Source organism: Daphnia pulicaria, chromosome 4 (assembly GCF_021234035.1).
Source record: "Daphnia pulicaria isolate SC F1-1A chromosome 4, SC_F0-13Bv2, whole genome shotgun sequence".
Classification (NCBI taxonomy): Eukaryota; Metazoa; Arthropoda; class Branchiopoda; order Diplostraca; family Daphniidae; genus Daphnia; species Daphnia pulicaria.
In genome coordinates, this window is record NC_060916.1 from 18,725,529 (window position 1) to 18,739,352 (window position 13,824).

A 13,824-nucleotide genomic window follows, 5' to 3' on the forward strand; every position below is an offset into this window, starting at 1 on the left:
CTAGAGTAGCTGTATTGGGTATGACGGTCGTTCGTTGATGATCGTTGAACCTGGCGCAATTGTATAGGGGAAGGAGGATGATGAAAGCTTTCAACCACGGAAAAAGCTTTGATTGAAGGGCTGCTGGCCAATAAAGACATTCGCTTCGTTCAACATATAAGAGATGGACATCCATCTAGTGGACGACAAGGCATCACTTCATTTATCTCATTTCAAGTGAGCGATTAGACGGGAGCGGCCACTCAACCATCACGGTCTTTGTCTGCATGTTGTTTCAGACTTTTTTTTTTATTATTAAATAATATTTGTTACTATCTGAATCGATTCCGTTTTCAGTCGCCGCTTGTTTGTAATTTTGGTACGAAAGAAAAAGCAGTAATGGCTAAGTAGTTGCACAAACAGTAGCTGTCACGCACCACCCAGAATATAAACGATTTCGACAAAATCGAAGAGCGAACTCAACTTGACGGATGGTTCCCTATTCGTCGGCTCGTCGCTCTCGCGAGTAATGCAATTCCCGCCTCGGCGGGGCTCGTCTGTCACATTCTATCGATGATTGGTTTCTTCATATTGTTCTCCAAACGTTTTCCGTGCAATATCACAACCCTGCTGCCCGTCGTATGAGACTGAAAGAGAATCACGCCGGACAATCTGGACTGGACTTGACCGATGAGGAGCGGCTCACTTTTTTGTTTTCTGTTTTGATAGTGTAGCCTACAGCACATATTATTTTCTCTTTTCTTTTTTTTCTGGCTGGATGTTGCCAGTTGCCGTTTCATAAGGGCAGCCAATTGACGGGGGCTGTATTGTGCAACAGCCCGCACTCAACATGAAATATCAAAGTAATAGAGGAAACAGCAGCAGCAGCAGCAGCGCGAGCGTCGCAAAAAGATTTGACTTGACATCTCTACTTGAGTCAAGACCTCCTATGATAAATTGAGGAGATATCACCCGAACCAAGAAGCTGATGCCAACAAGAGGAATGGCGACCGATTCGTTGAGGCTTATCACACTGCTTCACCCGGTTCGCCCGTTTCACACGCAGTGACGCGAGTGTCTCGGCCACCGGCCTTTATTCGCTCTGCGTTTGGGTTTTTTTTTCTCTTTCTTATTTTCTATTGCACTTCCTTTGGCGAGTCTTTATGGAAAAACATTCGTTTTGTCAAGTTGTAGTGCAATACATAAGACGGCCGTCGTTGGCTGATACAGCTGTCTTGGAAAAAGTGGTTCGTGACCGTAGTGGTTGAGGGTTGAACCGCTTCTATTTACTTTGACTGTTTTCTTACTCTCTTGATTTATTCACCTCCTTGCCCCCTTTTTCTTCTACTCTGATGATTTTAATTGTTTGAGTGGGATTTTATTTATGACTTTGTATACGGTTATAATCAAAACAATTAAGGGTTCGTTGTTGACCATATTTCATTTTTTGTTTCATATCTATAGAATTTACAAGGCCAATATCATCTGCGAAGTGCGAATGGGGTTGTCGGATTTTCAGATTTCCCAATTTTGGAATGATTGAACGAGATCTGAGATCAAAACAGTCAGACACCCGTACATTTTAATGGAAAAAGAGACTTTGCGCGAGCTACAATTTGATATGGGAGTTTTGCATTCGTAAAACTCGTACACTCAATCAATGTTGCACTTCACTAAAGAATCGATAGTTTTGAAAAAACAAATAATCTCGCTCTTTTCCGTTTTTCACTATATGTAATACCGATACATACAGCTTTACACAAGAAAGTTGTACACTTAAGAAAGATTATAGAAGGAAAATTAGACGACTGGGCAGTCCCAGTCCACAGTGAACAAAACCTGATGTAGGGAATACTAAAAATATGCAGGACAATATACAACAATAAAAAATAACTCTTTTTTTATCGACAAAGCTCTAGTACTATGTTATACCGAGAACCAAATACTGATGCATTTGGCATTCGATGTTCTTGTCGCTCATCTGATGATTTACACAGGGCACAGAGTTTCTAAAAGGCCTCGGAAGTAATAGGGAAGACAGTTTCATATAGTGGTAATTGATTACTCGACTAATATTGGTGCCTTTTGAAGGTGAGAAGCGAAAAAGTGTAAGCCTATTGTTCGTTATAACCTTTAGGAGCGCTGCTCATCGATCAGTGTCTCGCTGTGTGTAACTCTGACAAACATACGGACGCAGAGGATGGAACTGACAGTTTTCCGGTGAAGAATACAGGCTACAGAGAAAGACGGGAAGAGAATGCATTCGACAATAGAAGAATACATCAAATAAACTTAGAACCGTTTTCTAACCGACCCACTCTAGTAATTGACCGAAACAAATCACAGCAACCTAATAATATTTTCACTGTTAGATACACAACGCTTTGCAAACCACAGGTCAAGCAAAAAAATTAGTTTAATTTTATGCTTGTGATACGGAAAAAAAACTGATGAAAATCACCGGAAATTGTATTTTTAACTGACTTTTACGTTGGGTTACATATTTAGACCGTTTGGGTTACGTAAGACTGACACGACATCGAACAAAAGCTATTTTTAAACGGCTGTGTGACCACTGGACTGGTATAAGGCACAAACGACTTCATCTCAGAGAAAAAAGGTCCAGCATTTATTATTTTTGAACCTTTTATAATCAAATCTTTTACGAATAATCATTTGATTCTTTAAGACAAAATAAACGAAATCGTAATTTCAGTCCTCAAATGCGATTAAAGTAGGACATCAGTGTGTTATTTCAGGAATGATTCATCCGTCCATCCGTCCTAAGTCAAACTTAATAATTCAGAAGGAATAAATTCAATCTACTCTATGCCACAAAACGGTCATCCTCTTAAAATAAGTTCAAAATAACAAGGCCGAATCAAGCCTACGACCATTTGAGGATATCGACTTAAAATCGATTAAACATTCATCCCATCAGATAAAAAAAAGGAGCTCTTTGACAATTAAGTTAAAAAAAAACGCATAAATTAAGAGCCCTTGACGTCATAGGTGTCTGCTGACGAGTTGGTCTCCAACGGACCACACGCGACACGTCTACAACTCTACATCTCTCAAGAAACTGGAGCTGTTCAACCCGAGAGTGTCCAAGTTTATTTTTAGTTAATCAAACTTGTGGGTTGTGCCTGAACCAATTTGAACGAGGGGCACAAAACGTCCAACTCCAGCCCACCGATATTACAAATCAAGAAATCCCGTAACTTAAAAAAGGCAATCTCGTAATTCAAACGGCCTTAGAATCTGTTTAAAAACACATTTTCAAGCCTCCCCTTTGTCAAGGGGCTGACATTTTGTGCATCGGATATGAATCACGCAGTTTGACCGGCAGTTATTATCTCAACTAAAAATCCCCAGGAAAGATAAATATATATAAATACCTGTTATTTTAAAGAAAGCAAAAGCAATAGCGCGAAAATGAATAGGTTTGGAACCCACTTGGTGTCGTCATCGTCCAAGATACCAGCATTTCACTACACCCTTTCGTCATGAAGAAAAGAAATAGAAGACGCGCACCCGTACCTCGGTTGAACAGGAAGAAAATAAAAATCATTTTGGCCTCAATTCAAATGTCTCGAAGTGAAAATAGCATCCAGCTGCTGCTGCTGTTGTCGAGAAAGGGACGAGTCCAATAACACGCCTTGACGTTTACTAAACTTTCGTCCAATAGGTTTCACTTTGAAGCCAATAACTAAGCAAATAGATTCGTATGCACTCCTTATGCGTCATTGATCGGTTGAATTTCTGATGAAGGCGGATTCAGGATATACAGTTAATTTACCCAGAAACCAAATGTTGCAACCATAAGCCATGACGTTCGATGAAACATTCATTCAGAGAAAGCAATGTGAGCTTGCGCCATTCCAATAAAGACAAAAAAAATATATTTGTCATACTAATTAATTGATAATCAAAGAGAGTGTTTTGCGAGATTGCCATGTTTTATTTGTGTTTGGCGGATGATACTGGATAATATAAAACGAACAAAATATAGAAAGGATATCCCTAAAGAGAAATAGTCCCAAAACATTAGAACTATGGTAGTAATTGTTAAAGCAGTTTATGCGCAATGAACGGATGTTGTGATTATACGACTAGAACCAGTACGCATTACGATATAACGTTGGAGACAGTGTCATACCAACAAATGACTCCATCATATGAGATTGCAGCACCGTTTCGCCATTAAAAAAGATAGAAAGATATTGCACAAGAGCCTTATTTTCACTTTTTTTTCGTTACGCCGTTGACTTCACAATCCTCATCTCTCGAGATAAGTTGTTGCGAGGATATATTATCAGTCACACCCCAGACCAGGCGAGATTCTATATATGAGAAGTTAGTGAAATTAGAAACGTAAGGGCGCCAGGCGGATTATGGCATCTACGGTCGGCGACAGCTGCCAAAATAGAGCAGCGATATTCTCCTAATGTCGAAGCAAGCCAACCGTCACAAAAATGTTATATTCAAAAGAGAGCTGGCTGAGAAATAGACAAAAAGTCATGGGCGTGTCTTGAGAAAACGAATGAGCTTTCATTATATCAAACTTTATTACTTGCATTTTCATTCACGCAAGAAATAAAAGAAAAAGAAAAAAACAATTTTACCCAAGAATTCGAAATCTTGGTGAGAGCGACAACAGATTGGTTTTATTTTCACCGTCATCCAAGCGGAATTAATAATGTTTGGAGGATAACGAATAATAAACCATAACAATTTTATTGGTTTTGTGTATTCAAAAGGGCTAACTATGTAAATGATATTTTCTGTGGTTAAAAATATTTCTTTTGTGAAATTATCCTCATTCGCATTTTTTAAATTTAATTGCTCTATTTTATCTTTTTTTTTAAAGGTGCAGAGCTGGCATTGGCGGGTAATGCGCCGACGATATTAGAAGATCTGTCCGGCCTTGCCGGCCAGGAAGTGTCAGTGCCGTGCAGCGTCGACGTGGCGACCTGCGGAGATTTCCACAGCGTCAAATGGTACCGCGAATCGCAGCGTGTTTTTGTCTACAGCGAACTGGCCAATCTGGAACGGTCGGAAGGATCGTTGACCAACAGGTATTTCCATTCTCCCTTTTCTTTTCTTCGCTGGCACTGAGCTCGTGCATGTACACTATACACGTCTGATGCGCTCATATCGATGCATATCCGTTCCGTGAAAGTACCGAGGAATGTTGCTGGCTCGACTGTTGCTCAGTGGTACTGCCGCACTGTCAAAAAGCATTATATGAATGATCTCATCTCTAGAATTCCTAGACGATGGTATTGTCAGCGTGTACTGCACGTCAGTCACAATATAGGACCAGTGTACAATGGCAGAGGCCTTTGGCAGTGAAAAGTCTCCGGTAATGATCGGATTTAACCGTCGTAGCTCTCTCCATCTTGCTATAGTGACGGTATGAGCTACACGAGATCAATACCACCTGTCGCGAGACGGATTAGTGTGTACGTTACTACGTTTTCATTTTGAATATCCCATCACAGATTTCCTTTTTAGAAATAAATTATTTTGTTAAAAATGCGTACATTTAGCATGGGGGAAAATGCAACGTAGCATTTGTTGTTTCCTCGGTGCTTTTCTGTCACTTGATGATTATTGATGTTGGTTCTTTGTTTTGATTCTCAATTTCTTTTTTTCTTTTCGTGTCGTTTGGTTGCCATTTGATGACGCGTTTGAAGAGCTCGATTCGTCTTATCATCGAACGAAACCCAAGCTGGATTGAAGATCAGCAGCCTGCATTTAGCCGACGAGGGTCTTTACCGATGTGAGATCACCTATTTAGAGATCAACGAAGGTTGCCCCGTCGTCCAATACGTTAACCTCACCGTTCTCGGTATGTATCAAACATTTCGTTTTATATTTTTTTTCATGTACCCAAATCGGCCCACATCTCTTCCTTTTTCTCCATATCTTTGTCTGTCTGATGGAGATATACATTTCTTGGTATATAATATGGGAGAGCACATTTGATGTTTTTCTCCTTTCAACGTCGCCATCTATCGATTATGTACTGTACATTGCCGCTGACTCCTTTCGCTCTCATTTCCTCCCAGTTCCGTATTCCATATTTCCTCTCCTCTCCGACCCGGCCTGTCTGAGCTCTTATGTAGCGAAGCAGCCGCATTAGTCAGCACAAGCCTCATCGATCGCTCTACAAGGCAAAAGAATAATAAAGAAATGTCAGAACTCTTTTCAAAAGCCGCAGCCCTTCAGCGACTCATCAATAATCGATCGAGAGCCGGTCCTTCCTATCGTCCCGCTTAATGTGGCCTACGGCTAGTTTTATTATTATCATTTTTTTCGGTGGGGGTGGGTGGCCGGGGAGAGTTGGATTTCTCTCCCCAGCAGCAGCCACCCATTTCTTACGTATTCAGTGGCGCGTTAGAAATTCCCGCGAACGGCACACACAATTTGAAATGACGAGAAATCGATTCGACAGCAGTCGCCCTCGCCAGGAATCTCTCTCATATCTCTCTCATATTCACAACAAAAATTGAAAACAGATAGGCAACACACGACACAAGTACGAGTTGTCGACTGTAGAGGTGCAGACGAGTGCGTGCAAGGAAACGCTGGGGCAAATATGATTTAGAGGTGAATTGTATTCATTTATCGTCGATAACGTGACATTCTTTGGCGAAGTGGAGAATCCGAGGAATGAATGGATCGAGGCGAAGCGGTCGGATAACTTCAGGGAGAAGTCGGCCGATGTAACCCAGCGGATATACGAATGGAAAACTTTGTCCACTGCCATCAATGCTCACCTTCTCCTCGCCCGTGAATCCGATTTAGACACGACGATAAACAAGAAATCTATCCCCAGAGAATCGGAGCGTTATTTTTTTCGGTTATTCCTTTTTTCAACACACGCTAGTTGCTACCTGATTTCTCTCTTTTCTCTCCTTCGCTCCTAGCTCCTTGTATTTATTGGTTGCAACACCCACAAAGCAGGAAAGCGAGATTGCGGTCGAGGCGAATTCTTTACACGGAAAACCGATATAGAATGTTGGCTCGGAGCGGCGCCGGAAGCCCAAAAATAATAAGAGCGAATATTGACAAGTAATCTGAGTGTTTTTGTTTTTTTTGTTGTAATGTCTGTGTGTAATATAACGTAGCTGCTCCGGAGTATGTCGAGATCCTGTTGGAGGATGGAAGAACTTCAGCAGCAATTAGAAACGTGTCGCGCATCGGTCCTTTCAACGAAGATACCATCGTCACTTTATTGTGCCGGTCTGGAGGTGGCAGACCCGTTCCTCGCATCGAATGGTGGAATGGATCACATACACTCGAAGGTAAATAGAGTAAATTATATTTTTATTTTTACAAAATATTTGCTTAGAAATGGTTTAAAAAGAATACATTCTGTCTAGCCAAGTTATTACGTAATTTATACATGTCGTGGCATATTTCTTTTGCTTTAGGTGAATTGGTGGCCACGCAAGAAGAGAGCGGTGCTATGACTGGGATCAATCGGCTTCAAGTAGTTCTAACCCGTCAAGACTTGAACGCACAATGGCAGTGTCGAGTTAATAGTCCAGCACTTCATTCGCCATTGGTCGCCAATTTGCGTATTGACGTACACGGTAAAAATGCTTTAATACTTTCTTTCTTGCTGAAAATGTTGAAAGGATCCTCCGGTAACTCAATAGCGTAGATATTTGATGGCAATAATCCCATCACTTTCCTGCATTTCATCTCGTCATGATTGGATTCCAAATGTAAATGTAAAACGGCAAGAGAATCACCCATGTAGAAAATGAAATCATTTAAGGCGATTAGACTGTACTGTCCTAGATATCTCGTCCGACCTGAATGTTGTGAAATGAGGAAATCGAGACATTTTCGAGCGTCTAAATGTACAAAGTAAACAAAGAGTGAAACGTCTAGTGACACTACTGTATAATTGGATTCATGACAATGCAGTGAAACCCGCCAATGTGACGCTCACCGGACTGGACACGGCTGTGACGGAAGGAACTGCCGTTGTGGTGTATTGCGTAGCCGAGGGAGCCCGGCCGGCTGCAACCATTACGTGGTACAATGATTCGTCGCCACTACAAAAGAGCGCCGTCGAAACAACCCAACTTCAGGTCAGTGCCAGCAACATCCTTTCACGCCATATTTTCAGAGTCTATATCCATCCATACTACGCCATGTATATAAGTTATATCTGTTTCTTCTCAAAAATAGTCAAGTCTTCAAATAGTTACAACTTATACAAGGGGGAAGGGAAGGGAGGGAAACTGGTTGGTAGGGACGTCAGCCAGAAGAAAATATAGAAGTGAAAAATGCCAAGGCAACAGTCAAGACAAACAAAGTGTGGAAAAGTCAACTGATTCTGCTTCATTAAAGATGGGACATGCCAAACGTGCAAAGAAGTGCCTGCTGGCGTGCAGTATAAAGGCGTCGACGAATTTGTTTCTGACGTCGTGCTCTCCCCCTTTTGTGATTTCTCGATTTTCATATTGTTTTTGTGCATTTATTTCGCGAACTCGTTTGGCGGCGTTTACCCATCAGCCGGAAGAGGAAGCGGAGGTGGAGGAGCAAGTATGTAAAGGAATTGATTTTTAGAGAGAGAGAAAAGAGAGTGAGAGCCCAGAGTGACAGCATGTTGCCTACAGCCGTTTTCCCCAACTAACTTGGTACCTGTAATAATCAAACAGTAGTTTCAGTCTGTAGCCAAATGTGAAACTGACCAGATCCTCAGACTCTAATGACACAGCGCTTGCCGATTACTGATGCTTAGTAATAGATCATTATTTGTGATGCCTGTGTTGACTGTCTTGCTTGAAGTGTGGCATTTTGGCGAGAAACGTTTGATAAGAAACAATCGAAGATTTTTCATCCAATTGTCACTTTGTAGGCGGACGGAACTTTTAGCACCAAAAGTCGACTGATCTTCACGCTCAATCGCCATGACCATCGCCGTTACATCACGTGCCGGGCTGGCAACACAGTCACCGATGATTTGCACCAGAAACCAGTGCAAGCATCCCAACTCCTCAGAGTTGAATGTAAGACTTTGACCCTTACCCCAGCACCGCATTTCGTGTTGAGGAGAATACCTTATTATATTTATACGTTGAATATATTCTCGGCGGAATTTCAGATGCTCCTATGGTGGCCGTTTCGCCAGAAAACGTAACTGTCAACGAAACAATGGACGTACTCATTTTTTGTACATACGATGCCAATCCGGTCACCCTGACGTCCGTCCAGTGGTTCAAGGATGACGTCGAAATTATTATCGATGGCCCCCATAAATACGAAGGTGCCACCGTCGACCAACCGGCACTTCTCCTGAAAAAAGCGACGAGAGATGACGCCGGGGCCTATTCCTGTCGCCTTACCAATGCCGTCGGCACTGGCCAGTCGGAGAACGTGGCCTTCATTTCCGTCCAATGTACGTACACACTAAATCAAACATCTGTTTTATTGCAGGCAATGTTTGACCCTTGTTTGTAATATTGTATCTCTTCTACTCCTATTTGTTGACATGGTATTATATTGTGTTAACTTTGCAAGTCAGTTGATGTTTACATTTGCATAGCGTCATCAAATTACTTGTTACGTAATAAAGAAATCGATTTTTTACATAACAAAAAAATTAATAAAATTTAAATTTAGATCCTGCGGAAGTGCGTTTGACCATGGAACCCGAACTACCGGTCAACGAATTAGAACGTCCCAACGTTACACTTAATTGCCAGGTATTTTATTTTCCCCCTAATTACAAATATATATTTTTAATAAATATTGAATGAGAGTACGACTGACGGAATATGATTAACCAGGTGGTCAATGGGTACCCACCGGTCCTGCTGGGAGTTCGTTGGTACCTGGACGGTGAACTTCTCAAAGAGTTGCCCGATTGTCCAGTCAACGAGACGATCACTGCATTTTCCATGTACGACGAAGATCTGTGTGACGTGGATCCCAGCAAGTTACTTCTCGAGTATGTCGGCCGCTCCTTCCAAGGGAATTACTCTTGCGAGGGTATGAACGCCGCTGGATGGGGACCTTCGTCCGATGTCGAGACTCTCGTCATTTACTGTAAGAATCTGCCACAGCACGGCAGCAACTTTGCAATCTATTCCTCTGCATTCGTCAATTAAGAAATGGCTGAAATGCCAATTGAATATTGCGTTGCCTCATTAAACGGCCTTTTTAACGTGACAGATCCACCGGGTAATACGACACTTATCTTCGAGCCTGATGTGGTCGTGAAAGACGAGCCCATGACTTTAACGTGCGGGGTCTCGGACGTTGGCCAGCCGGCTGTGACACAGTACAGATGGACGCGCAACGGACACGTCATTCCAGAGATTAGTGATGCCCAATGGAATGTCAGCCAAGTGACGCTGAATTATCAAGCCAACTACTCGTGTACACCAGTCAACGAGGCCGGCGAGGGCGAGACGGCCACTGTCGAAGTCGAGGTCTACGGTGAGTAATTTATCCCAATAAACGTTAGGCCTATATATCGCCGGTACAACTCGATAACATAGTCAACTAATGATCTTTGCTTTGCTCGTGCGTATCTCACAGCTGGGCCAACGTTTATTGAGCGACTTCCGCCAACATCAGGCGCCCTCTCTGATGCTGCCGACGCTACCAAATTATCGTGTCGCGTTGAGTGTTACCCGCTCTGTCAGATCGATTGGTTCCGCAACGGATTGCCCATCCGAGAATCACCCATGTACACTATCGTCGATAGTTTCGTGCCAGAAAACGTCAAAGTAAAAAAAAAAACTTATTGAATTCCTTTGAAACGTGGATGTTAGTTAGTTAGTTGCTCACATTGTAACTGCTGGTTATTGGAATGAATAATAATTATTTTTTTTAATGCGCAACAGTTTAATCAGCACCAGTCGGTCAAGTCGACGCTGTCTTTCAACATGCGGATGTGGAGTCAGGCGAAACTGGATCCGATAGTTGACACTGCGAATTACACTTGCACTTCCACAGACAACGTGGTGGGCGATGGTGTCTCTAGCACAACCTTTTTCACGGTTGAATGTAAGTCGAGACGGTTTTAATTTGACTGCTTATAAGCTCATTGAATTACGTTGTTAATTACATTATTGCAGATGCACCGACAAACACAGTAATTGACCGCCCAACGATCGAAGTGGAAGAAGGCTCAATAGCCGGTCACTTGGAGTGCTCGGCGTCCTCCTATCCGTTGGCCAATTACTACTGGCAGTACAACCACCAGATCATTGGCAACGGGCAACGTCTGGCACTTGATTACGGTCTGAGCCGTGATAAGACGGGCGAATACTCGTGTGTGGCCCACAATCAGCACGGCAACAGCAGCGCCAAAGCCTTCATCAATGTCGTTTGTGAGATAATCGTTTTTTCCTCAATCGTTTTGCGTCACAAGGAAGAATCCTCTGCTTGTTTCATAGTAGACTTAATACTCGATTCGTCCAATCGATCATCCATTTTATTTCCCCAACTCATTTAAGCATTATAGGACATAACTTTCGTTCTTTCTACCAAGTCATATAATCGTTGAATATTGTGCGTTTTATTATGTGCAGACAAACCGGAGTGTTCAATCACTTTACGCGAAATGGAAGGCAAGACCAGGCTGATATGCGAAGTCAAGGCCAATCCCAAACTGGTTGACTTCACTTGGATGCTGAACAACTCTACGTTGACCACGGACATTGTTCACATGGGCTTGCAAAGTATTCTGACAATTGACGGACCACCTCCCGTCAGTGGCGTTTACTATTGTTACGTGAACAACTCGGTCGGCCTTGCAACCCCCTGCGAGATTAACGTCGAAGGTAATTTTTTGTTTGAAACATTTTGTATGAACCGAATGTTAACTTCCGTTCCAGAAAAAAATGAGAGGAAAGACAAATGTCGAGTTGCCAAACCGAAAGAGACGATTTTTCTTTTGTTGAACCATGTGACACGCAACGCCATTAGAAATCCATCGCGTGCTGTCCAACGGAAGCCTTATATACAGACAAATGGATTTATCATACCGTGCTCGATAAGGATTTATGTCTCCATTAGTCACAATTTTTTCCCTATCTTCCAACGCAGGTGGGTTATTGGCGAAGCTGGGTGACGAGAACATCATTATCATCGCCATTATCGCCGCTGCCATCGTCGTCATCCTCGTCGTCTGTATTGTGTTACTCGTCATTTGCCGAAGACAGCGCGCCGACGATAAATGTAAGTCCTTTCTTTTTCGACTCACTTATAGTCTATTTTGTCTGTCCTACGAATATCCGTTCTGCCATACATTGATATATAGTTTACAATAAAGTAAAATAATCAGCAATTATGCGAAAAATGGAACTGCAAGAGTCCATGAAGTATTCCTGTCATAGACTGGATATTGCTACATCATTGCTATCGTTATATTCTACTGTAGAATCAAAGCTTTAATTTAAAATACGGAATGTGTTTGAAGCTTTTTGTAGATCTGTTTCCGCTTGCGTTGATTCGTCACTAACTATTTGTGATTTTTATTATTTTTTCCCACCTTTTTCTATTAAAAAATAAAACCCCGAACTCCCAAATATTTTACAAACACTGCACACGCTTGTTGTTGTTCAGATAACCCTGCCAGTTCCATGGAACAACGTGAAAAGTAAGTCATCAACATTATTATTTTTTTCCTTCTCTTACTCTTCTTTTAATGTTCAAATGAAGCACTTTCAAAGTTTATCGCTTTTATTCCTGAGCAATCTTTCTTCTATCGAGTTACGTAATGCACAAAGGGGATTTTTTCCCTTCAGTGCTGGCTCCTATAATATGTATCATCGAAACAGTAAAAATTAGTTTTATAAGGATTCGAAGAATTCGATTCGATTTTGAAAAAAAATGCAGGAAGTGTTTCAAAGAAAACCTAAAAAATCCACTCGTGCGATACTTTCGTAGTAGGATAGCTTATTTTAATAAGAATTGCAACTACATTAGATTTGAAAAATTCGTCAGATTGAGTTGACAGAATTGCAATTTGCAAGCGAACTAGGGATATTTGGCATAGATGTCAAAGTAGTTATTAATTATTTTCCGACCTGAGACATCTTGTTTGATCTCTCGAGTAATATTAAAACATGGTGTTCCCATATTTCTTTTATATTTTTCCAGCCGTTCTGCCCGTTTTATTATCAATGTGTACGCCAAACCAGGACCGTGAGCAATTCTGCATATGCGTGTGCACTATGAAAAAGTGTTGAAAATTTTTAAATTTTAGAAACAAAAAAAAATGCCACAATTTTGTCACTTTTCCTTCTCCTATTCATTAATTGATTTAGCGCTTCCGTCGCCTAGCGGACGAGTAATCCGGTAACGATTGGGGATCTATTGAGTGTTAAATGTGTATGTTGGTTTTAGTTGCGAACAGGGTGTTCGTTGTGCATTTTTTTTTCAATACCTGATCACCAGCAGTATGGCGATTATCCATTGCGATACGTCCCGCATTTCCGATTTAGAAATTGTAAAGTGAAACCTAGTGTTTTTAATTTTCCCTCTCCTTTCCTCATTCAAGCAATATTTCCGTTTTGTCGTTCCTTGCTGTTATACGCATAATACCAGAATAATAATAGGAAAACTTGTTTAGTATATATATTAAATACTTGAGAACTGCAGAAATAATTCAATAATTGAAATTGCGAAGAATAAAAGAAGGTGATTGGTTTCGTTCCATTTCACGTGTGTGCTACACAGGCCTGATGCTTACAACTTCATTCATATTATCATTTGAAATCCTATCAGTTTTGAAATTTAACAACAAAATCAATTCGTTTCCCTTTCGTTATTCCGGTATATGAGAGACAAACTGTTGTCAAAGAA

General features: G+C 41.4%; 1 protein-coding gene across 9 annotated transcripts in view; it reads left to right on the plus strand.

Moving 5' to 3' along the window:
* Positions 1-13,824, plus strand: part of LOC124338080 (hemicentin-1-like) — a 39,958-nt gene that overhangs the window by 21,301 nt on the left and 4,833 nt on the right. For 5 of the 9 annotated variants that reach the window (XM_046792136.1, XM_046792137.1, XM_046792139.1 and 2 more), the window contains exons 2-18: positions 4,850-5,057; positions 5,679-5,833; positions 7,116-7,292; positions 7,422-7,583; positions 7,924-8,090; positions 8,518-8,547; positions 8,864-9,014; positions 9,110-9,403; positions 9,628-9,710; positions 9,795-10,053; positions 10,180-10,446; positions 10,549-10,739; positions 10,857-11,019; positions 11,091-11,345; positions 11,547-11,798; positions 12,064-12,195; positions 12,583-12,616. In XM_046792136.1, the coding sequence (XP_046648092.1) occupies positions 4,850-5,057; positions 5,679-5,833; positions 7,116-7,292; positions 7,422-7,583; positions 7,924-8,090; positions 8,518-8,547; positions 8,864-9,014; positions 9,110-9,403; positions 9,628-9,710; positions 9,795-10,053; positions 10,180-10,446; positions 10,549-10,739; positions 10,857-11,019; positions 11,091-11,345; positions 11,547-11,798; positions 12,064-12,195; positions 12,583-12,616 (2,980 nt within the window). The remainder of the gene's footprint in view (positions 1-4,849; positions 5,058-5,678; positions 5,834-7,115; positions 7,293-7,421; positions 7,584-7,923; positions 8,091-8,517; positions 8,548-8,863; positions 9,015-9,109; positions 9,404-9,627; positions 9,711-9,794; positions 10,054-10,179; positions 10,447-10,548; positions 10,740-10,856; positions 11,020-11,090; positions 11,346-11,546; positions 11,799-12,063; positions 12,196-12,582; positions 12,617-13,824) is intronic. The other 4 variants (XM_046792141.1, XM_046792144.1, XM_046792143.1 and 1 more) reach the window with 2 other exon arrangements.